The sequence below is a fragment of the Oncorhynchus nerka genome, linkage group LG25 (assembly GCF_034236695.1).
Source record: "Oncorhynchus nerka isolate Pitt River linkage group LG25, Oner_Uvic_2.0, whole genome shotgun sequence".
In the NCBI taxonomy this organism is placed as follows: domain Eukaryota; kingdom Metazoa; phylum Chordata; class Actinopteri; order Salmoniformes; family Salmonidae; genus Oncorhynchus; species Oncorhynchus nerka.
The window spans coordinates 28020717-28046170 of record NC_088420.1 but is presented as its reverse complement, the minus strand read 5'-3'; the positions used below and the strand labels follow the sequence as shown (position 1 = coordinate 28046170).

The window sequence follows — 25454 nt, the reverse complement described above, 5'->3', positions numbered from 1 at the left end:
TGCATAGTTATTTATAGGTTCTGTGTAAGTTTCACTCTTTTCAAATGCCATAGTTTAATCTGATCAAATGAAGCGAAGATAGTCAGCAGAAGAGGTCATGTTTTATTGACTGAAATTACGCAGAGGAACCATAAAAGAAAATATAAACAGAAGGATTATCAAAGCAACATAATGTGCTCTAAGCCACAGTTTCACCTGCAAAATAGCCCTGTATGTCTACAATATATCAGTAGTTAAAGAATGCATTTGTTGAAAACAAAAAAAAGAAACAAGCAATACACTGGTAACATGACTTTAATGTTTCCTCAAACTCCAGAGAAATTATCAGCATGATGCTGCTAAGTGCACCTTTCACTGTTCATCTTAATAACCCATTAACACCCAAAATTATGCAAATGTTAAACACATCACACATTTTCTCTCTGTTGTTGGCCTTGGCTTTGTAAGACGGAAGTTCGGGATGCAACCACGCAGGCTCAGGATGAGCTGCCCTCAGGAATAAAATTTACTGTTGTTGATTTTCTTTTCCTTTATCCTAGGACCAGATAAGTTAAATGAATGTATCATCATGACATTTCTGTTCACAATTTTTATTATTATTTTCATATAAGCATTTCGCTGCACCTGTGATAACATCTGCAAATCTGTGTACACAACCAATAAACGTTGATTTGAATAGAGCACAACTCCGGCTTACTTCTGTTTGCAGGTATCTTGGATCTTCTGTAACTGTGTCTCATTGGTGCTGAACTCTCTCATGAGATCGTCACGGAGCTGTGGGGGGGCGGAACGCTGCAGGCTGGCGTGGGTGTCGTACAGGAAGATCTCGTTGTTTATCTCAGCCTGCCGCCTCCGCAGTTGGTTGGACGACGAGTACAGCTCCTCCTCTGCTTTCTGATTAGCAGACAGACACAGGCTCACCATCCAGATGCACAAACACCACCACTAACACCAAAGGCTGTCAACATGCAGCGTGTCTCACCTCCACCTGCTGCACATCGATGTAGACCAGTAAAGACGCCAGCTCTATGCTCTCATTGAAGCCATTTTTCAGAGGAACAGAACGGTACCCTAAGATGAAACAGTGTAGAAGTGTGTAAATGAGGGGCTTAAGGTTTCATGCACCACATATTAGTGGTTGTGTGTCCTACCTGAGCGGATGCCCTTCACAGGGAAGGTAGCCTGAGCCAGGAAGTTAGGGTCTGAGAACATGTCCTCCTCATTCACCACAAAGCGCAGGAAGGTGAGCTCTGGCTCATGGACTGGGAACGTCACCGGCTCTGGAGGAGCCTTCCACACCGGGTTCAGCCCATTGTCACCTGAACAAATATAAGCCACATTACCAACATCCTTTCATCTTTAAAACAACACACACAAGCTGATATTCTTTAATTAGCTGGACGGCATTGTGGAAAGAATGTAATTGTATCCAGTCCCACTCCTTACGATAGACCACGGTCTTAAACTTGTTATCTTCTGTGTGTCCACACAGCTCCGTCTCTACAAAAGGGCTAGCAATGCTACGGCCTGGCTTAGGCAGGTGTCTGGCAGCAATCACCTACAGGGGGAAGCACAGCAAACTCAGTGCTCAACAGTAACCAGTTTACCATATGAAAGATTAGCAGGGAAATGTCAGTGTAAATAAATACATTTGGACAATGAGCAGAACCATACCCTGACAGTAAGGGTGAACTTGACTTTCCTCTTCTCCAGATGTGGATCATAGCTGTCTGAGCGCATCATCTCTGGCTGTAGCACGTAGCCTGTATGTCCGTTAAGGCTGAAGAGGGCACTGTTGAGTTGAGTGTACTTATCTGGAGACATAAACAAACATGAACATCACTTGGACACCGAGCAAGCAATTTCCTAATCTATGTGAACACATTTTTTTGTTGTCACATACACTGGATAGGTGCAGTGAAATGTGTTGTTCGACAAGATCAGCCATAGTAGTAGAGTCTCTGGCGCAAATTAGTGTAGCTCAGTTGGTAAAACATGGTTCTTGCAACACCTGGGTTGTGGGTTCAGTTCTCATGTGGGATCAGTACTTAAAAAGTATAAAAATGTATGCACATAAGTTGTCCTAAAATGTTAAGTGTCTTGCTCTACCAAGGGCACGTGGAAAAAGTATTGAATCGTCAAACTTGAGTAAAAGTATAGATACCTTAATAGGAAAGGAGTGAAAAGTGAAAGCCACCCAGTAAAATACTACTTGAGGAAAAGTATTTGGTTTTAAATATACTTTAAAACCTCTTAAGTATCAAAAGTAAAAGTATGAATCCTTTAAAATTCCTTATATTAAGCAAACCAGTGGGCACAATTTTCTTATTTAAAAAAATGTACGGATAGCCAGGGGCACACTCCAACACTCAGACATAATTTACAAATGAAGCATTTGTGTATTGTGAGTTTGCCAGATCAGAGGCAGTAGGGATGATATGTGTGAACTGGACCATTTTCTGTTCTGCTAAGCATTCAAAATGTAAAGAGTACTTTTGGGTATCAGGGAAAATGCATGGAGTGAAAAATACATTATTTTCTTAAGGAATGTAGTGAAGTAAAAGCAAAAGTAGTCAAAAATATAAATAGTAAAGTAAAGTACTGATACCCAAAAAAACTACTTAAGTAGTATTTTAAAGTAGTTTTACTTAAGTACTTTACACCACTGGGCACATGGAGGGGGAATGAAAATCTGTCCATCTTTAACACATGCTCATCAAACCCACCTGCAGTCTGGAAGTTGAGCGCCACCATGTGGCAGCCACAGGCCCACAGAGGGTAAGGGTCGTAGTTTGACGAGTCTACACGTTGGCCCTTGGGGTAGGTGCGGCTCAGGGACTTGCGGTTGTACTTCAGGAAGTCTGGAGTTTTGTTCTTGGCCGGGATCTTGTTCTCCACAAAGGAGCGGATCTCTTTGTAGCAGTAGCTCACTGTGGGGGCATGATTGGTAATGGGCAGACTAAGTTTGATCAGAACAATACTGAGAGGAGAGAGTCTACCACATCTGACTGTGGTGGAGGGTGACATATTCTGGTAGTAATAATATGAGTGTGAGAAAAGGATGGATTGAATTTAATTTGAAAACACACAGTTGAAATCTCTAATGTGTATTGCAGTGCATGTCATAGGATGAATGCCTTATGTGGGTGTTAAGGGTGGTAGGGCTGGGGATCGTACCAAAGCGGTCCTTCTCCTTGCTGCGAGGCTGGCAGTACACCACCAGGTCAGACATCTCCATGGCAACCTCTTCACTCTTCTCCACCTCCTCCTGCTGCTTGATCTGGAGGACAGAAAACACACAGCAGCTTCCTGTCAGCATGACATCACTGAAGACAGCTTCCTGTCCCTAATCTGTGCCCCGCACATTGACTCAGTACCGGTACCCCCTGTATATAGCCTCATTATTGATATTTTATTTAGTAAATAACTCTATTTTCTGAAAACTGCATTGTTGGTTAAGGGCTTGTTAGTAAGTATTTCAAGCATTTCAAGGTAAGGTTGTTGTATTCTACGCATGTGAAAAATACAATTTGATTTGATTTATCAGTATGATATCACTAAAGACGCCTGGCTGTGTAGCAGCTTCCTCTCAGCATGACATCACAATATACGCTGGGCTATACATCTTTGGAGTGGTAGATATAAAGATATCATACTAGCCTCTTACGTATAGATGTCGTTGAGTTATTTAAGAAATAAGGCACGAAGGGGTGTGATATATGGCCAATATACCATAGTTAAGGGCTGTTCTTATGCACAACGTATCGCGGGGTGCCTGGACACAGCCCTTAGCCGTGGTATATTGGTCATATACCACAAACCCCGATGTGCCTTATTGCTATTGTAAACTTGTTAATTTGTGCAGTAAAAATAAATGTTTTGTCATACCCGTGGTATACGGTCTGATATACCACGGCTGTCAGCCAATCAGCATTCAGGGCTCGAACCACTCAGTTTATAAATGGAATTATATCATGATACTAGCCTCTAACTGCTTGTTGTGCTGCTTGGTGATCTCTCTCTGGGTGATGTCCCAGGCCACCTGGTACCACTCAAACAGATCTTCCAGTGACTCTGCCGCAAAGTCAAAATTAATCTTACTGTCATAATCACTCATCTGAAGTGTCATGACATGGGACTTCCCATTCTTTGCAGATCTCACTGAGAAGAGAGCGGGATGGAGGGAGCATGGGGAAGAGAATGTCAAATATTTATTATGTGGAATGTACTGTATATATAATACACTGTTGTGTTTGGGTACAGGACTAGACTGTGTCTACACGTTATGTACCGTCAATGGTATATTTATCCTGTGTAAGGTGTCGTGGTCTAAAACGATCCATTTAGAAATGTATGTAGTTGTGTGTACTGTTGATATGGGGTATGTTTTAAGAGCAGTCGATCTAATGAGCATGTGCTGCGTGGAAGGACTGGGGGTTTGTTATTTAGTGTGTTAATCATGTGAAGATAGCATGTTTCTGATATAGATGATCTGTGTTTGGACAGCATGTAAAACAGATGTAACAGAATGACTGTACTCACCAACGTTACACTTGGAAATGTCAACAACTCCTTTACACATATCCCCCAGAGGATTGTCCTCCATGACCTGTGAGACAAATGTGTACACTGTAGATCTCTAAAAATGCACTCTTACCACACAAGAAATATACAGCACAAATGCACAATGTCATTGACAGACTGACCCCACACCAGTAATACAGTAACACCATGCAAAATACTGATCACTCCTCCTACCTGATCCTGTGACTCAGCTTTGATATTGTTGGACACTTCCTCAACATAGTTGGCAGGGAAAAATAGCTGCAGCTTTCCCCCATAGTCCCCTTTCCACCTATAGGGAGCAGCAGAGAGAGGTTAGTATGTTCCTAATCTGACCTGGGATCAAATTGTGTGTGTCTGTGTTCTGAGGCCTCACCATCCATCGCTGTCTTTGGACACACTGTGGATCAGAGCCCCCTTGCAGAAGTTCAGTTCATCCGGTCTCATGGGTCTGTAGTCGTACAGAGCTTTAACAGTACTCTTCGGCTGATGGGGTTAAACATACAGTACATCAACAGGTACATACATTAATACACATACAAACATAGATACACACACTACATTGACATTGCCTGAGAAAATCTATAAACATAATTTCAATGAAGCGAAACAAGTCAACATAATATGTGAACATACCAGTGACGGCTCGATTTCATTTGGCTCCACATACATCTTAATATCATAGAGTGAGGCGCAGTCTGTCTCCTACACAGACAAACCATTGAAAACACTTATCAGTAAACATACTCTACTTAACCTTTCCTCCCCCAGCAGTCCAGTCTCTGCCCCCTCTTCTCCCTCCCTCTGCCCTCCTCTCATCCCCATTATATCTCTCTCCCATCCTCTCTTTTCTGCCTCCAGTCTCTCCCGTCCCTCTCTCTTACCGTGCTGAAGCGGCTGACAAGTTCCAGTGTGACAGGGTAGCGTAGTTTGATCTTGCGATACAGAGGCTTCTTACGGAAGTAGTTGACCAGCTCCACCAGGCTCTCAAACTCAGTGGTGGTTCCCAGCACGTACATAGAGCCATCCTTCTGGATCCGACAGTGCTTCACCTTGCCATCACCTCTGAAGGTGATAGCGTAGGAGTCGCTCTCCTCTCTCTGTCTGATGAGGAAGGCTCCGTCCCGGGGGATTCTCAACAGATAGTCCTCTGCCTCCCCTCTGCTCAGGTTACTATAGAACCACCTGACCACCACAGCACACAGAGAGAGAATCTACGTGTTAAGTGTGTGCATTCTTGCGTACCTGTGTGCATGTTTAAATTCAGACATACTCTATGTCAGATGACCCTATGTAACTCACCCTTCCAGTAGGTGTGGGTTGGGTCGAGGCACAGCCTCAGTGAGGCGCAGGTCAAAGTCGTGGCAGCGGAGGGGCATGTCGCGATAGTGCTGAATCAGTGAGTACACACTGGGGAAGTGCAAGTTGTCAGTCAGGAAGTAGAAAGTATGTCCTCCCTCTGAGCCAGAGCGGATACGACAGTGCTGGACCCTCCCACTGCGCCTACAGTATAACACACCGAAAACAGGCATCAGCACAGCAGAGATCTAAACACAGGACACGTACTGGCAGTAGAGCTGAAGACAAGCTGGCGTACCAGAACGAGAGGGTGAAGTCTGTCACAAAGGTGTCACTTTCTCGGACCAGGAAGGTGCCATCCCTGCCTCCCGACTCAGCACAGAACTCCTGAAGCAGCCTCTCTGCTGTCTGCCTCCCTTCACTCATCCTCCCATGGAACCAAGGCTCAGACGTGTGGAGCTCTGGGGACTACAGCATAGAGGGAGGGGGACGGAGGCAGGCAGGGAGGCAGGGCGGTAAAAAACAGTCATAATTATGTAATAATTAAATACGGTGACAATGATCATTTGTTTCTCCTACAATTATAAATGAACTATTCTCTGTTGTTTACCTTCCTGAGCTCATCCTCCTCCTCCTCCTCTGCGTAATAGAGCGTGTCATCTGAAATCACACAGTAGTGCTTGTTCCATCGCTACAGGCAGACAAACAGGCACAATGTCAGAATAGTTGACAACGGCAACCATCACAACAAAATATACACTAACAATGCTATGACTATGAAACAAATACAATAATATACAACACACTTCCTGAACCAAATAGGCCTACAGACTTATAAGGAACTAGCTTGGAACCATATCATGTTAACAGGACAGGTGGTCTCTAAGTTACCTGGTCCACTGGATCCCAGATATGCAGGTCTCCTTGCTTCTCTCCCTTCCGGAAGTCCTTTCCGCTGATGCCTCCCTCCACACTCAGTTTCTTGTGCTGTAGGGGAGAGGAGTTGAGGGGTGTTGGACCACCACAGACCCACCACGCAGGTAATAACTGACTGTCATCTGAAAAGCCCATCATATCATGATGATGAATCACTTTACTATAACATGCTGTACCATATACTACATCGGAAACCGTTTTGCCCTGTGACCCAATTCTTCACATTATTCCCTCCCACCACCATCCCCATTGTATCCTCTGGGCTGGCCCTCACCTTGAGGATGATATCATACCACCACCCCCATTGTATCCTCTGGGCTGGCCCTCACCTTGAGGATGATATCATACCACCATCCCCATTGTATCCTCTGGGCTGGCCCTCACCTTGAGGATGAAATCATACCACCACCCCCATTGTATCCTCTGGGCTGGCCCTCACCTTGAGGATGATATCATACCACCATCCCCATTGTATCCTCTGGGCTGGCCCTCACCTTTAGGATGATATCATACCACCATCCCCATTGTATCCTCTGGGATGGCCCTCACCTTGAGGATGATATCATACCACCACCCCCATTGTATCCTCTGGGCTGGCCCTCACCTTGAGGATGATATCATACCACCATCCCCATTGTATCCTCTGGGCTGGCCCTCACCTTTAGGATGATATCATACCACCATCCCCATTGTATCCTCTGGGATGGCCCTCACCTTGAGGATGATATCATACCACCATCCCCATTGTATCCTCTGGGCTGGCCCTCACCTTTAGGATGATATCATACCACCATCCCCATTGTATCCTCTGGGATGGCCCTCACCTTGAGGATGATATCATACCACCACCCCCATTGTATCCTCTGGGCTGGCCCTCACCTTGAGGATGATATCATACCACCATCCCCATTGTATCCTCTGGGCTGGCCCTCACCTTGAGGATGAAATCATACCACCATCCCCATTGTATCCTCTGGGCTGGCCCTCACCTTGAGGATGATATCATACCACCACCCCCATTGTTTCCTCTGGGCTGGCCCTCACCTTGAGGATGATATCATACCACCATCCCCATTGTATCCTCTGGGCTGGCCCTCACCTTGAGGATGATATCATACCACCACCCCCATTATATCCTCTGGGCTGGCCCTCACCTTGAGGATGATATCATACCACCACCACCATTGTATCCTCTGGGCTGGCCCTCACCTTTAGGATGATATCATACCACCATCCCCATTGTATCCTCTGGGCTGGCCCTCACCTTGTGGATGATATCATACCACCACCCCCAGTGTATCCTCTGGGCTGGCCCTCACCTTGAGGATGATATCATACCACCACCCCCATTGTATCCTCTGGGCTGGCCCTCACCTTTAGGATGATATCATACCACCACCCCCATTGTATCCCCTGGGCTGGCTCTCACCTTGAGGATGATATCATATCACCATCCCCATTGTTTCCTCTGGGCTGGCCCTCACCTTTAGGATGATATCATACCACCATCCCCATTGTATCCTCTGGGCTGGCCCTCACCTTGAGGATGATCTTGCCCTTGAGCTGTGTGGGGGATGGCAGCTGTTCAGCCATCAGCTCTACAGGCTCCATCAGCAGCTTGTCCTGGAATACCTCTCTGAAGATACGAGCCATCTGCCTCTGCTGCTCTATGGGACAGTGCTCCTCAATGGAGAGAACCACAGGGTATCTGACAACAACAGCACCACAATGCTCAGTCAACACAGGCAGAATGTTCTAGAAACATTTACAGTCCTCAGTTGTAAAGCACCTCAGGTGTGGGTATGTTTATTAGTTTGGGTGAGTTTTCTCAGACAGATTCAGACTCACTCAGATGTGACAAAGGCATGGTCATTGATGGCCTTCACCACGTCCTCAAACTTGATCTTGGTGGTCCTGGTCCAGCCATGGTATATGATGGGCTCACCTGGCCCTTCCCAGCAGTCCACTACAGGGCCACACAACACAAAATAATCCTTCCCAACTATAGAAGTAAATGGATAATGTAACGAGGGCAAAGTAAAATATGTCAGGGACTGTTTCAGTGAGGTTTAAGGTGTACAACTAACACTCAACACAGCGACATCCCAGACGCAGGCAGCGAACGTAGGCCTCGGTGGACGACTCGCTCCGCAGCTGGTCTCCAGTCAAGTACCTGATGGAAACACATAACAGCATTATAACAAGAAATACAACATGCAAACAAATCATAAAGAGCATTTGTGTGTTTATTATAATATGAGTCATAGCCTATTCAGAGGTGGCACCACAGATCCAAGAGTGGTCTGGTGAAAAAACATTCTGGGGCCGTAGCTTTTCCTGATGTGGTAAACTAACCAGGTAAAACTCCAGACCGTATACGGTATGATGTGATTAATCTGTTGTAAAAAGGTTTAATATGGGCTATGATAGGAAAATAGTTTTTCTAATCAAGTCACGTTTTTTTTTATTATGGAAAAACTCCTGGTCTTGGTGAGGATGAAAATCCTATCAAATTGCCTCAACCCTGTACTTGTTCATATTAATTATATTTTATTTAACCAAACCACTCTGGAAAATCAAGTTGCTAGCAATAGGCATTATTTTTTTCGCTCCAAAAACTCAACAACAGGTTTGCTAACATTACTAGCTAACTGTAGTAGCAGCAGCCAACTAATAATTGGATCATTTGGACAATAACTTGATTATTGAGGATTAATTGTTCATATTCATTATATTTTAAGGACTAGAGGTGTTTCCTATACACAGACACGGAGAAAGCAACATGATTGGGCAATAAAACTAACTGGGCTGAGCTTGCTTTATGCAGGTTTGCATCGTGTAGTTCTGCCCTATGCAATTGTAGGCCTAATAAAACATGTACTCACAGTCTATGTCAGCTATTGTGTTTAGGCCTATTGATTAATTCCAGTTTTGGTTTGACAAAGTCTAGGTAGCCTAGTCAGACCAAGTTTGAATATAAACGGCATTTTATTCCATTCAAATTTTCTCACAAACAAATGGGCTATAAATACATGTTTCCTTTTTGTTTACCCTGGCCAGAGTGACAAGAGCACATAGGCTAGACTTTTCAGCTGCTGTTGTTAGTAGCCTACAATTGATCAGACTGAAAAATAGTCTTGTTTCCATGCAATACAGCAAGTCTTATCGCTAATGTTTAGCTCTATAGGCTGCTGCATTTATGTAAGAGCTTTTGCTCGTGTCTATTGGGAGTGATGTGCTATCACAGTTGCTTAGTAAATACAGGAGGATATTGGAGATCCCGCTTTGAGCTTTGTGCTTTGCGCCCCACCCACGCGACCTGCGATTTCCGCAAATCTGATTGGTCAAGACGTGCAAAGAGCCTGCAGCAGCACTCCGATTTGATGGACAGCGAAATTGTACGGGAGTTGACAAATCATGAGGCAAATCGGTGTTAAGTAGTGTTCATTTCATAGTGCTGTGTTGTATTTTTGTGTTATGTGGCGGTACTGACGTGTTGTGTGAGGAATTGATCCAGTAGTGGGACAATGGGTTGTTCATATCCAGGTTGCACATCTCTGAGTATTTCTCATCCCAAATCGAGTTCTCCTTAGAGAAGAGGAAACTGAGGAACTAAAGTGAGAGAAGAGAGAGAGAGCGCTTTGACAAACATAAAACATCGTTCTCCACTCCCCATTCACACACACATCAAACACTGTGTCCCACCTCGCTGACTGTGAACTCTGGATCGTTGGTCTTCCTCATGGTGTCGTCTATGAAGGTGGTCATCAGCTCTCGAACCTGGTTCAGGTCATTGGCCCATGACTCCTGAGAAGGAGAAACGTAGAGAGTGAGGAAAATATAGATACAAATTACAATAAAGGTAATGATAACAGGTAGCAGGTTAAACACTGACAGAAACAGACCCAGTTTTACCAATTTCATAATTGATAGATAGATTGATCATACCTTCTGCTGGTACAGAAGAAATCGTTGGAAATCATGGAGAAGAACTGCAGAGGCATCAGGTTTATCTGTACTACTACAGTAGGGAAAAACCACATCACCCACCAACATACCGTCAACAAGAATTCAAGTTTACCGGTATAATAAAGCTGAGTAAATGATTATTTGTGATTGTTGAACTACATCTTTCAATGAAAGAGAAAGACCCACCCCATGATGAAAGCACATGACTCCCTTTTGAACTCCTCGAGAATCTGATGAAACATATCCACACACCAGTTACAAGTCAATACACAGTCTCACACACACACACACACACACACACACACACACACACACACACACACACACACACACACACACACACACACACACACTGGTTGACAGCCAGTGTCTGTCTAATCATATTTAACATGCAAAATGTGATATGCTAGCTAACACTTCCGATGTGAACACACATATCAATACATACTGTAAGAGAAGTTAAATTATCGGTAATTTATGGTATCTGTTCAACATTTTCTACTTAGAGAGTGTAGTAGTGCAGTAAAATTATGACTCACATCTTTCTGATCAAACATTAGAATATTGTAGAATTTATGAAACTGCTCAAAGTTCAAGACATCTTTCCTTGCTCCAATTTCCTGGAACAAAAGAGGGAGATGGACAATGTTTGGTTCAGAATACTTTTTTTATATTTGTTATTTGTTTACCCCCTTTTTCTCCCCAAATTCGTGATATCCAATTGGTAGTTACAGTCTTGTCCCATTGCTGCAACTCCCCTACAGACTCGGGAGAGGCGAAGATCAAGAGCCCTGCGTCCTCTGAAACATGACCCTGCCAAGCCTCACTGCTTCTTGACACACTGCTCGCTTAACCCGGAAGGAAGCCGCACCAATGTGTCGGTGTCAGCTTGCAGGCGCCCGGCCCACCACAAGGAGTTGCTAGAGCGTGATGGGACAAGGAAATCCTGGCCGCCAAACCCTCCCCTAACCCGGACGACACTGGGCCAATTGTGAGCCACCTCATGGGTCTCCCGGTCACAGCCGGCTGTGACACAGCCTGGTATCAAACCCGGGTCTGTAGTGCCCTTGGTTCAGAATACTACAATTAATTTTATTACATACATACTTCAATTCTGTTACAATTGAGAAATCACTTGAGTGCCCAAGACCACTTACTATCATCTAAAATAACTCATGAATAAAATGTATTATGCTGCCCAAGTTTTTATCTGGCCAAGGAGGAAGGGAAACTTCAGCTCCTTGGTTCTACAACTCATTAAAGTTTTGGCAGGAGTGAGGATGAGGGTGTGAATAGGGATGAAAAGGGGATGAGTACCGAGAACTTTTCCTTCAGGGAACGTGTGCCGGGGACCTTGTAGTTGAGCTGTGGCAGAAGAGACTTCACCTCCTTCAAGGTGATACTGAGGAGAACAAATTAAAAGAACAATGGATTGAATTGTGGAAATTACTAAAGGGGCAGAATGGGAATTTGGCACAAAAAGTGGTATAATTAAGTAGAGGATTAAATAAATGTTTGAGTGTTGAAACTGTTCTTACCGGTTCTTTTTAGTTTGATTGATAGAATACATCTGTTTCCTCAACCAGCTGGAAACAACAAAAAATATGCTCCGTAATTGTCAGTTATCGTCCATATAATGTGTGTGTACAGTATATGGGTTTAGGTTTGTGGTCTTTTCACGTGTGTGTGTTCACCTCTCTATGATGTCTGGTGTGGGGGCCACCAGTGTCTCCTGTCTCAGTAACTCCAGGCCTGTCAGCCATTTATCCGCGTCATCCACAGTGTCAGCTGTCAATCAACACAGACTATTACAAGCTATATTATCCAATATAGCCTAAGATAAACCATCCATATTTAATCAGTAGGCTATCATCAACAAAATGTGGTTGTATGGCATCAAATAAACACAGAAAAGTGGACATACTCTGCACCCTCCCACACACACTTACCGCCAAGGCTTATGGTGTTAAGAACAAATTGGGACCCATAGAAGATGGTGAAGCAGGTATTGTCATCATGTTTGTCCCTGCCATCTCTGAACCTCTCAAAGTCTTTTGAGTTCCTCCCTGGGCGAATCTCCCGTATCTCAGACAGATCCACTGAAACCGTACTCATCATTGTTACTCACTCTCTCACATACTCAACAGTTTTTACACTTTCCCTCACACACCCTATCCACACACCACATCTCTTAATGTACTCACAGCCCTTCTCTTCTCATTGTTTCAGTGTTAGGGTTGGGATTTGAGTTAGACTTAGATTCAGGTTTACTCACAGACACCATCATTCTTGTCTGCTGTTCGGGTCCAGGCCACCTGCCTGGTCTCCATGATGACCTGCACAGTAAGGCGCTCTACCTTCTGGCGGAACACGGTCATGACGATGCCCATCTCCAGGTCCCTCTTGATCAGACTCTTCTTGTACTCCGTCAGCTCTCCCTGCTGGCTTCGCCCCGGCCCCGCCATTTCTGGCCCTGTGGAATGGGCCCATACTCTACTTATAGTAGGGATGCAATGGGTCACTAGGTCCACGGTTTAGTTCAGTGACTCATTAAACCCCTACCTCATAGCCTCTCCATAAAGCTGTTTCAGGATTCATGGTTTCATCATGTCAAACAAAGGACGAGGAAGCAACTACAGGCCTGCACAGTTATAAAGCATGCTTTTATTTGACCACTTTAAATATTTCAGGAGGTGCATAGTGTACAGTGGCAGTATATTATGTTCATTTGCATTGATGACTTTTTAGGAATGTCTATGTTTATAACATGGAAACATGTTTTTATTTTATTTGCTTAATAACAGATATGTAACTTATAACAACTTTACTTTGCATTGTATATTAGCTTATTTATTTTCAATTATAAAACTGGTTGTTTGGATCGTGGATGCTGATTGGACGAGCAGTGTTCCAAGCCGTGCTGTTTTGGCGGGAAACATGTCTGCTAACATTTCTATCTGAAAATTATCACTGTGCCTCCATACGAATATCATGTTCAAGTTGGTGTCCGAATCATGTCTTATATTTATCTCATATATTTATTTATCTAATCTCAAATTGTTTCCCTTTGCTTCCAGCCTAGCATTTACTTTGGTACAGCGGGGGTTAATATAAACCTTGCTGTCTGTCTGTTCAACATCGGAAACAATGTTTCACTTGTGAATTTCAATCTCTAGTACTACCATACATAAAGTAAAATGTCCCCAGACGAGACAACTTTTTCTGAGCCAGTCGAAATCCCGCATCAACGTCATTATCATGGACATATACAAGTAAATGCCAATAGATAAAAGCTCAAACAAACCGAAATGCAGCTCGTGTATTGTAATGCAGGTTCAATGTATGACGTCACGGAGTTAGCTGAACTTGGCTTGCTACCTAGCAAGTGACAAGAAAACTTTCCAGCCTGGAAAGCAACCCGTTTGTTAAGAACTGACGACCAGTCCTTTCACATAGCTACTAACCAACAATTATTAATGACTGGGTTGGGTCCTTTAGCAACATGAACAAAATAACTAACAACCAGATTTTTGTCCGGACTATAGCCTATCTTCTGGTGGAAGAATGACATTGTATTTAATTGACTTATCAAAATAATGTTTTAATGAAAATATGTCATTCATTGTTATTTTAATATGTTGGTAACAGTTCTATTTAAGCAGAGATGGAAAAAGTACTCAATTGTCATACTTGAGTAAAAGTAAAGGTACCTTAATATAAAATGACTCAAGTAAAAGTGAAAGTAACCCAGTAAAATATTACTTGAGTAAAAGTCTAAAAGTATCAGATTTTAAATGTACAGTGGTGGAAAAAACACTCAATTGTCTTACTTGAGTAAAAGTACAAAGTAAAAGTAAATGCTATACATCAAATTCTTTATATTTAGCAAACCTGACAGCACAATTTCCTTTTTTATAACTTTTTTTGACAGCCAAGGGTCCAACATAATTTACAAGGGAAGCATTTATGTAGTGCATTTAGTGAGTACAAGAGATCAGAGGCAGTAGGGATGACCAGGGACGTTCTCTTGATAAGTGTGTGTATTTGATATTTTTCCTGTACTGCTAAGCATTCAAATTGTAACTAGTACTTTTGGGTGTCAGGGAAAATGTTTGGAGTAAAAAGTACATCATTTTCTTTAGGAATGTAGTGAAGTAAAAGTAGTCAAAAATATAAATAGTAAAGTACAGATACCCCAAAAAAACAACTTCAGTACTTAAAAGTATTTTTACACCACTGTATTTAAGTGATAATGCCAGAGAAACCGGTGTTTGGAGGATATATTGGCACAAAGGGTTGATAGGCCCGAGACAAAGTCGATATATACCCTCCAAACACCAGCTTTGAGGGCTTTTAAACAACGGGTTACCAACATATTCAAATAAGCATGGACATATTTTCATAAAAATCATTTTGTATCTATGGACGCGACCCAGTCGTTCTCTCTAAATGTTCCATTGCCCAACTAGCTGGCAACGTTCTTATCCCTTGCTCGCTAGCTAGCCAACTACGGCTAACTTACAGTCACGTCAAACAGTGCAGCCGACAGAAAAATAGCTGCATTTGCATGTGTTTAAGCTGTTTTCTAGTGACATTTATTTGGATACATCCATAACAATGAGCTAATGATGTACGATTTCATCTGGCATTAAAAATGTGCTCTCTCGTCAGGACACTATTGTTCAGAGGAGCGAGCCAACAACACAGCTAACACAATCCCTTCAAACTGAAGCTAGTTTTACCTGTTTTCTATTGATATTTCTTTGTATATATCCATAAAAATAATGCCAGCTGATTCATGATTTCGACTGGCTGAGAAAAGCTGTCTGCCTCGTCCCGACACATTCATTTCTATGGGACAGTGGAGATCGAATTTCAATATTGAAACAATGTTGCAAATGTCGGAGACAGACAGGGTTTATACAAATCTCTGCAGTTGAAACCCAAATGCTAGTCTAAAGGAAATGGGAGATAATGTCTAGATGCTTTTTATAGTGGAGATCAAGTTTATAAATTGCCTGGCTGGGCTGATGAGACAGTGGATTGTGCAGTCAGATGGAACAGTTTAAATAGGCATTTCAACATCACAGCTAGCCGATTTGGAATAGACACGTGCTGGATTGCGGTTTTAACCAATCAGCATCCAAGGATTAGACCCAATCTTTGTATAAAAAAGTAATAAGGCACACTGAGGCAATGCTGTATCATGAATACAGCCACAGGTAAATGGGTTGACTGGGTCATTCCAACTGTGCAGTGCCTTATCTGTCCCCAGGATATATCACTTCTTATTTTGTGTAAAATGTGGATTCCAAATGGCTTTAAATATACGATAAAGTGTCATTTACCCTAAAAGCATAAAAATATTGATCTTGAAAGGGAATTCTATGCATTTTGTAGAAAAAAAATTCTGTGAATGTCGGCATTATTGCTATGTCCCAGTTGTTATTCCTCAACCTCCATGACAAATATAAGGCTTAAAATAATAAAAATGTTATTATCTTTCTTCATTATTTTATAGTCCTAGCTAAATTCTCTATCATCATAATGTTGTTTTTATGATTATCGTATTTATTGTTATTTAATTTAAGATGTTCTGTGTGTCCCTGATATCACTTTCCATCCTGTTAGTTTGTTGTAATTCTCCATTTAAGAAAACCACCCCTTTCTAAAATGACACCACATTCAGGAAATGTCATAATTTCTTTAGTTGGAAAACAATGGTTCAACTGTAAAACAATATACTGTACCAAGCAAAAATATAAATGCAACATGCAACAATTTCAAAGAATTTACTGAGTTACAGTTAGTGAAATCAGTCAATTGAAATAAATAAATTAGGTCCTAATCTATGGATTTCACCTCTGGAAATAAAGATATGCATCTGTTGGTCACAGATACCTTAAAAAAAGGTACGACAATGGCAAGTCAATGGGACTCGTTACAGTATCTCTATGAATTCAAATTGCCATCGATAAAACACAATTGTGTTCATTGTCAGTAGCTTATGCCTGCCCATACCATAACCCCACTGCCACCATGGGGAACTCTGTTCACAATGTTGACATCAGAAAACTGCTCGCCCACACCACGCCATATATTTGGTCTGCATTTGTGAGGTCAGTTGGACGTACTGCCAAATTCTTTCAAATTATGTTGGAGGTGGCTTATGGTAGAGATATGAACATTAAATTCTCTCTTCTCTTTCTCACTCACAGAGCTCTGGCTAATTTAGGCTCCAAATGTCCACGCTGTTAGGTTCTGACCTGTTAGGATTATGCACCTAACAGGTTGGAATATGTACATTAAAAAATATATATAATTGCCTGAGCTTGACTAATATGTTTTTCTGAAAGTCAGTAGGAATGACCCAACTGTGTTACCTGTGACTGTATTCATGATACAGCACTGCCTCTTGTGCCTTTCAATTTTCACCTAAAATTACATACCCAAATCTGCCTGACAGTAGTTTAGGACCTGAAGCAAGGACATGCATATTATTGATACCATTTGAAAGAAAAACATGCGTTGATTAAACCTGTAGAGGTTTAATCAATACACCTACAGTGCATTCAGAAAGTACTCAAGACCCTTTTACTTATTTCAAAATGCTGTTACAGCCATATTCTAAAATGTATTAAATAGTTTTTTCCCTCATCAAATCTAGACACAATACCCCATAATGACAAAGTAAAAACGTTTTTTTTAAACATTTTTGCACATGTATAAAAAAAACAGAAATATCACATTTACATAAGTATTCAGACCCTTTACTCAGTACTTTGTTGAAGCACATTTGGCAGCGATTACAACCTCAAGTCTTCTTGGGTATGACGCTACAAGCTTGGCACACCTGTATTTGGGGAGTTTCTCCCATTCTTCTCTGCAGAGCCTCTCAAGCTCTGTCAGGTTGGATGGGGAGTATCGCTGCACAGCTATTTTCAGGTCTCTCGCCACTCAAGGACATTCAGAGACTTGTCCTGAAGCCACTCCTGCATTGTCTTGGCTGTGTGCTTAGGGTTGTTGTCCTGTTGGAAGGTGAACCTTGGCCCCAGTCTGAGGTCCTGAGCTCTCTGGAGGAGGTTTTCTTCAAGCATCTCTCTGTACTCTGCTCATCTTTCCCTCGATCCTGACTAGTCTCCCAGTCCTTGACGCTGCCACAACCATGCTTCACTGTAGGGATTGTGCCTTGTTTCCTCCAGACGTGATGCTTGGCATTCAGGCCAAAGTGTTCAATCTTTGTTTCATCAGATGAGAGAATCTTGTTTCTCAAGGTCTGAGACCCCAAGCAGGCTGTCATGTGCCTTTTACTGAGAAGTGGCTTCCATCTGGCCACTACCATAAATAAAGGCCTGATTGGTGGAGTGCTGCAGAGATGGTTGTCCTTCTGGAAGGTTCTCCCATCTCCACAGAGGAACTCTGGAGCTCTGTCAGAGTGACCGTTGGATTCTTGGTCACCTCCCCCGATTGCTCAGTTTGGCCGGGCGGCCAGCTCTAGGAAGAGTCTTGATGGTTCCAAACTTCTCCATTTAAGAATGATGGAGGTCAGTGCGCTCTTGTTGACCTTCAATGCTGCAGAAATGTTTTGGTACCCTTCCCCAGATCTGTGCCTCGACACAATCCTTTCGCTGAGCTCTACGGACAATTCCTTTGACCTCATGGCTTGGTTTTTGCTCTGACATGCACTTTCAACTGTGGGACCTTATATAGACAAGTGTGTGACTTTCTAAATCATGTCCAATCAATTGAATGTACCACAGACAGATTCCAATCAAGTTGTAGAAACATCTCAAGGACGATCAATGGAAACAGGATGCACCTGAGCTCAATTTTGGAGTCTCATGTAAATAAGGTATTTCTGTTTCATCTTTTTAATAAATTTGTAAAAATGTCAAAAAACCTACTTTGTCATTATGGTGTATTGTGTGTAGATTGATGAGGATTTATTTATTTTTAAATCCATTTTAGAATAAGGCTGTAATGTAACAAAATGTGGAAAAAAGGAAGGGGTCTGAATACTTTCCGAATGCACTGTTCATTTCAACCAAGAGCAACAGCTCTAACAGCTATGTGGTCTACTTTCCAAACCACAACATTAAACAACCAATCTTTTTATTTTTTCTGTTAACCCGGCGGTCTCTGAGTGTGAGGGAGAGAAAGTTATTTGCATCTCTACGTTTTTAGGCTTCATGGAATGGTGGTTGTGTACAAATGGAAGCAAACTTTGTGCAGGAATACTGAGGGGTAATATTATATGAGTGTGTCAGACCTGATTCCATGTAGCACTCATTATTTACATTGCAAATGAGCAGCAGGCGCAGTGGATGGATGGACCCAGAGAGAGAAGTGAAGTATTAACCCAGAACTATTTCAATATCTTTCCTGAGGAAACCTTTGCTCTCAACCGGTGCCGTCCCCTTAAAGGGCTATCCACAAAATGTACACAAATTAGTTTCCTGATACACCACAAGAACATAGTCAATAACACACACATAAATTATAAGCATAACTGATGGTCCACTACTTCCTTCTGTAAAAGATGTATCCAGTGTAGCATAAACCAAATGTGAAACCAATCAACACTGTGGCACTCCCCAGGTCTTGATGTACCATATGAGAGACAATGCAATACAGGTATGTCAAAACATGATGTAAAGTAACCCTGGTTACATTAGGCACATAATAGATTCAAATCCCCACTGTTTTAGGTTAATGGTGTTTTGCTATCCACAATTTAATTATCATGAAAATAGATACCGTTTGCTGGACAGTTACTCCAAGTGTTAAAATGAATGTAGGGTCTATAACATAACGGGTTCTTTGGAAATGCATATTCTAATGGATTGGGGAAAATTAGATCGACATTTGGATGCACAACAGGTGTTCTGTCTAGACTAAAAATTATATTAGGAAGGTTCACACAATCACACCCCACAAGACCCCTGCCACAGACCATTACGGGCGCAGAAGATCCATCACCATCAACGCTCCACTTGAAACTAAAAGCGGATTTCCCCATTGTCACTCTGCTCTCACTTTGCTCTACATTTGCACACCCACAAAAAACGGAAAAGTTTTAAGACTTACCCAATAAATGAAACAGTCAATGTTATAGCTGTAAAGTAGCCTGTTGTATAAATTAATTCATGGTTTTTAGGCTTGAGATTCTAAAAATGATAGAGTCTTTCAAACAGTCCTAACCCAGCCGCGAAATGGTCAGTTCCTCAATTCTATGTGTATAAGGAAGTAAAGTTAATTTGCGTTATAGGCATAGCAGTAATAAAAAGATCCGGAAGTACGCATATCTATGCAAATTCCCTTTGTACGCAAGAGTATTTGGCGACACAGCTGCATTGAAAGGTTTCAGCTTTTTGGTGAAATCAAATTATTAGCCTATTGTAAAGTAGTTATAGAAAGTCCTTTGACTGTCTATACATCGGCAAATTGTTGTAAATATATATAATGGTCACTGGTGGCAATGTTTCTCTCAAACTCTATTTCTTAAGTGAAAGCAGCCCTCCTGGTTACAGTGATAGGCTGAAAAGATCTAAACCATCTACTGTGCTTGTTGAGAAGCAGGAGAGCGAGTATATTTTAGAGCAGCAGCGCTGCACCGCACTCCGCTGATCATTTGAGAGATGTCGACTACAGTTTGTTTAATCTGTTGATCATTTTAATGTATATTATTTACTAATGAGCCATTACTATTAACCCATTCACGTCATTGTACTATATTTAGTACAATATCAAAATACGACGCTGTTTGGTGTACATGCATGAAATTTGATGTCAACACTGTTAGTACAAGTGTCTAAATAGGCCACATTTAAATTGTAAGATTGTCATTATCTATCATATTTCCAGTGTCAACCAAGGTTGCTATTTTTAGGAAATTTGGAGAAGAAAAAAATGACTTCAGCACATGTATTTTGAATGATAAAATGGTTGTTTGGATCCCGGATGCTAATTGGACTAGCAGCGTTCCAAGCTGTATTTGCCATCACAGGAACTCGATGCCTGCTGAAAGTTCCATGTGAAATGATCAATGCACCTCTATAAGAATATCATGTTCATGTTGCTGTCCGAATAATATTTTGTATTCATCTCAACTCGCACATTATTTCCCCTTGCTTCCAGTCTAGCTTTTAGTTTGGTACAGCGGAAGTTAATATAAGACTCGCTGTCGACCTCGGAAACAATGTTTCACTTTTGAATTTCCATCTCTACCATATATGGGGAGTGAACGGTGCCCAGACAAGCCTAGACAACTTTTTCTGAGCCAGGCAAAATCACACACCAAAGTCATAAATATGGGCATATCCAAGTAAATGCCAATAGAAAAAAAGCTCAAACAAACATGTGTACTGTCATTCCATGTTTGACGTGACTTAGTTAGCTGGAGTTGGCCAGCTAGATAGCTAGCAAGTGACAATAATATTATCATCCAGCCTGCATAGCAACCATTTAGTTTAGAAAGGACGAGCAGTACTTTTGCATAGCAACTATGCAACAACAAAAAAGTATGACTGGGTCGCTCGCGTCTGTAGCAGCCAAAATAACTAACAACCAGATTATTGTCCAGACTACATTTTCTGGAGGAAGAATGAAATTGTATGAATTTACTTGTCAAAATAACGTTTTAATGAAAAAATGTAATTCATTGTTATTTTAATAAGTTGGTAACAGTTTATAAAAACATTGTACAATGGACATAATGTCTATTTACTGTGTTCCATCTGACTGCACAATCCACTGTCTCATCAGCCCAGTCAGGCAATTTCTAAACTTGATCTGCACTATAAAAAGCATCTAGACATTATCTCACATTTCTTTTAGACTAGCATTTAGTTTTCAACAGCAGAGATTTGTATAAACGCAACATTGTTTCAATATTCAAATTCGATCTCCAGCTGTCTCATAGTAATGAACGTGTCGGGAGTCGGGATGAGACAGACAGGCAGGCAGCCTTTCTCAGCCAGTAGAAATCATGAATCAACATCATTTTTATGTACAGTCATGGCCAAAAGTTTTGAGAATGACACAAATATTAATTTTCACAAAGTCTGCTGCCTCAGTGTCTTTAGATATTTTTGTCAGATGTTACTGTGGAATACTGAAGTATAATTACAAGCATTTCATAAGTGTCAAAGGCTTTTATTGAAAGGCTTTTTATTGGCTTTTATTGCTGTCAATTAACTTCTGGGCCACATCCTGACTGATGGCAGCCCATTCTTGCATAATCCATGTTTGGAGTTTGTCAGAATTTGTGGGGTTTTGTTTGTCTACCCTCCTCTTGAGGATAGACCACAAGTTCTCAATGGGATTAAGGTCTGGTGAGTTTCCTGTCCATGGACACAAAATATCAATCCTCAGTGTCTTTAGATATTTTTGTCAGATGTTACTGTGGAATACTGAAGTATAATTACAAGCATTTCATAAGTGTCAAAGGCTTTTATTGAAAGGCTTTTTATTGGCTTTTATTGCTGTCAATTAACTTCTGGGCCACATCCTGACTGATGGCAGCCCATTCTTGCATAATCCATGTTTGGAGTTTGTCAGAATTTGTGGGGTTTTGTTTGTCTACCCTCCTCTTGAGGATAGACCACAAGTTCTCAATGGGATTAAGGTCTGGTGAGTTTCCTGTCCATGGACACAAAATATCAATCTTTTGTTCCCCGAGCCACTTTTGCCTTATGGCAAGGTGCTCCATCATGCTGGGAAAGGCATTGTTCGTCATCAAATTGTTCCTGAATGATTGGGAGAAGTTGCTCTCAAAGGATGTGTTGGTACCATTCTTTATTCATGGCTGTGTTCTTAGGCAAAATTGTGAGTGAGCCCACTCCATTGGCTGAGAAGCAACCCTACACATGAATGGTCTCAGGATGCTTTACTGTTGGCATAACACATGACTGATGGTAGCGCTCACCTTGTCTTCTCCGGGCAAGCTTTTTTCCGGATGCCCCAAACAATCGGAAAGGGGATTCATCAGAGAAAATGAATATCAGTCTGTCCCTGATGTTTTTCCTGGAGAGAAGTGGCTTCTTTGCTGCCCTTCTTGACACCAGGCCATCCTCCAAAAGTCTTCGCCTCACTGTGCGTTCAGATACACTCACACCTACCTGCTGCCATTCCTGAGCAAGCTCTGTACTGGTGGTGCCCCGATCCCGCAGCTGAATCAATTTTAGGAGACGGTCCTGGCGCTTGCTGGACTTTCTTGGGCGCCCTGAAGACTTCTTCACAACAATTGAACCGCTCTCCTTGAAGTTCTTGATGATCCGATAAATGGTTGATTTAGGCGCAATCTGACTGGCAGCCATATCCTTGCCTGTGAAGCCCTTTTTGTGCAAAGCAATGATAATGGCACATGTTTCCTTGCAGGTAACCATGGTTGACAGACGAAGAACAATGATTCCAAGCACCACCCTCCTTTTGAAGCTTCCAGTCTGTTATTGAAACTCAATCAGCATGACAGGCATCCTCGTCAACACTCACACCTGTGTTAATGAGAGAATCACTGACATGATGTCAGCTGGTCCTTTTGTGGCAGGGCTGAAATGCAGTGAATTTTTTTTGGGGGTGGGGGGATTTAGTTCATTTGCATGGCAAAGAGGGACTTTGCAATTAATTGCAATTCATTTACATTTACATTTAAGTCATTTAGCAGACGCTCTTATCCAGAGCGACTTACAAATTGGTGCGTTCACCTTAAGACATCCAGTGGAACAGCCACTTTACAATAGTGCATCTAAATCTTTTAAGGGGGGGGGGTCACTCTTCATAACATTCTGGAGTATATGCAAATTGCCATCATACAAACTGAGGCGGCAGACTTTGTGAAAATTAATATTTGTGTCATTCTCAAAACCTTTGGCCACGACTATACATACACAAATAAATATCAATAGAAAAAAGGTCTAATGAAATGCAGCTAGTTTGAAGTGATTTGTTAGCTATGTTTTTGGCTAGTTCCTCTGAAACAATAGCGTCTTGACGAGAGAGCACATTTTCTATACCAGGTGAATTCGCGTATCATTAGCTCATTGTTATGGATGTATCAAAAAAATGTCACTAGAAAACAGCTTAAACCACTGCCGGCCCGCTCATTAGGTCACGTCCTGCAACACATAAACCTCACATGAATCTACCCAAAAACAATGACAATTTCTCTCAACCAGTGGCATATGGGCATTTTAGGTGAACACTGATGACACCCTTTGATAAGCAGTGCCCACTTTATCAATGGCAAGGGCGCAAAAACAGGTTGCTGTTGGAGAGATGCATGTCCGCAGCTCTCCACCAACGTTCCGTCAAAAAAACTATCCAACTTAAAAAAGGATATGGTAGAAAGAATATGTCGCTTTTTCTGTAGTCTATAGGCTGGAGATAAAATGTATGACAATATAATGAGAATGACACTTTTTACATCATGCAGGTTTCTCCAATCATTTAGCCTAACCTAAATGGCGCTCAATCAAAAAAAGAAAAAGTGCTGTCATGTTAACAAACAACATATCCCTGACCAGGTGAATTCAGGTGAAAGCTTTGATCCCTTACTGATGTCACTTCAATCAGTGTAGATGAAGGAGGGGAGAAAGGTTGAAGAAGGATTTTTAAGCCTAAAGACAATTGAGAAATGGATTCCTGTGGAACACTTAACACCTTGTAGAGTCCATGCTTCGACAAATTGAGGCTGTTCTGAGGGTAAAAGAGGGTGCAACTCAATATTAGGAAGGTGTTTCTAATGTTTTGTACACTCAGTGTGTGTACATTTACATTACATTTAAGTCATTTAGCAGACGCTCTTATCCAGAGCGACTTACAAATTGGTGCATTCACCTTATGACCTCCAGTGGAACAGTAGTGCATCTAAATCTTTTCAGGGGGGGGGGTGAGAGGGATTACTTTATCCTATCCTAGGTATTCCTTAAAGAGGTGGGGTTTCAGGTGTCTCCGGAAGGTGGTGATTGACTCCGCTGTCCTGGCGTCGTGAGGGAGTTTGTTCCACCATTGGGGGGCCAGAGCAGCGAACAGTTTTGACTGGGCTGAGCGGGAACTGTACTTCCTCAGTGGTAGGGAGGCGAGCAGGCCAGAGGTGGATGAACGCAGTGCCCTTGTTTGGGTGTAGGGCCTGATCAGAGCCTGGAGGTACTGAGGTGCCGTTCCCCTCACAGCTCCGTAGGCAAGCACCATGGTCTTGTAGCGGATGCGAGCTTCAACTGGAAGCCAGTGGAGGGAGCGGAGGAGCGGGGTGACGTGAGAGAACTTGGGAAGGTTGAACACCAGACGGGCTGCGGCGTTCTGGATGAGTTGTAGGGGTTTAATGGCACAGGCAGGGAGCCCAGCCAACAGCGAGTTGCAGTAATCCAGACGGGAGATGACAAGTGCCTGGATTAGGACCTGCGCCGCTTCCTGTGTGAGGCAGGGTCGTACTCTGCGGATGTTGTAGAGCATGAACCTACAGGAACGGGCCACCGCCTTGATGTTAGTTGAGAACGACAGGGTGTTGTCCAGGATCACGCCAAGGTTCTTAGCGCTCTGGGAGGAGGACACAATGGAGTTGTCAACCGTGATGGCGAGATCATGGAACGGGCAGTCCTTCCCGGGAGGAAGAGCAGCTCCGTCTTGCCGAGGTTCAGCTTGAGGTGGTGATCCGTCATCCACACGGATATGTCTGCCAGACATGCAGA

The 25454-nt window shown here is 42.4% G+C and overlaps 1 protein-coding gene across 1 annotated transcript; it reads right to left on the bottom strand.

Annotated features, from left to right (window-relative positions):
- Nucleotides 1–82: 82 nt before the first annotated feature.
- On the bottom strand, nucleotides 83–20006 carry plcg2 (phospholipase C, gamma 2). The gene is made up of 32 exons (XM_029634122.2): nucleotides 19855–20006; nucleotides 13043–13240; nucleotides 12717–12866; nucleotides 12462–12555; nucleotides 12306–12353; nucleotides 12085–12169; nucleotides 11307–11387; nucleotides 10954–10997; nucleotides 10747–10819; nucleotides 10504–10605; nucleotides 10292–10410; nucleotides 8886–8971; nucleotides 8647–8764; nucleotides 8338–8506; nucleotides 6754–6849; nucleotides 6473–6553; nucleotides 6161–6330; nucleotides 5866–6066; nucleotides 5448–5748; nucleotides 5200–5268; nucleotides 4940–5049; nucleotides 4759–4855; nucleotides 4543–4609; nucleotides 3986–4161; nucleotides 3178–3280; nucleotides 2727–2930; nucleotides 1675–1814; nucleotides 1447–1558; nucleotides 1152–1319; nucleotides 983–1071; nucleotides 698–894; nucleotides 83–535 (listed from the first exon to the last, which is right to left on the bottom strand). Exons 2-32 carry the CDS (start codon nucleotides 13230–13232, stop codon nucleotides 493–495), a joined length of 3783 nt encoding a protein of 1260 aa, XP_029489982.1. The 5' UTR covers nucleotides 13233–13240; nucleotides 19855–20006; the 3' UTR covers nucleotides 83–492.
- Nucleotides 20007–25454: the final 5448 nt, after the last annotated feature.

Bases quoted from the DNA above. Each gene is read 5' to 3' on its own strand.
- plcg2 (XM_029634122.2), bottom strand. From the start codon at position 13,232: ATGGCGGGGCCGGGGCGAAGCCAGCAGGGAGAGCTGACGGAGTACAAG. The intron at 4,856-4,939 runs GTGAGGCCTCAG...TGCTCCCTATAG, and splicing joins TCCAAAGACAGCGATGGATG to GTGGAAAGGGGACTATGGGG. The intron at 4,610-4,758 runs GTAGGAGGAGTG...TTTGTCTCACAG, and splicing joins AAGCTGAGTCACAGGATCAG to GTCATGGAGGACAATCCTCT.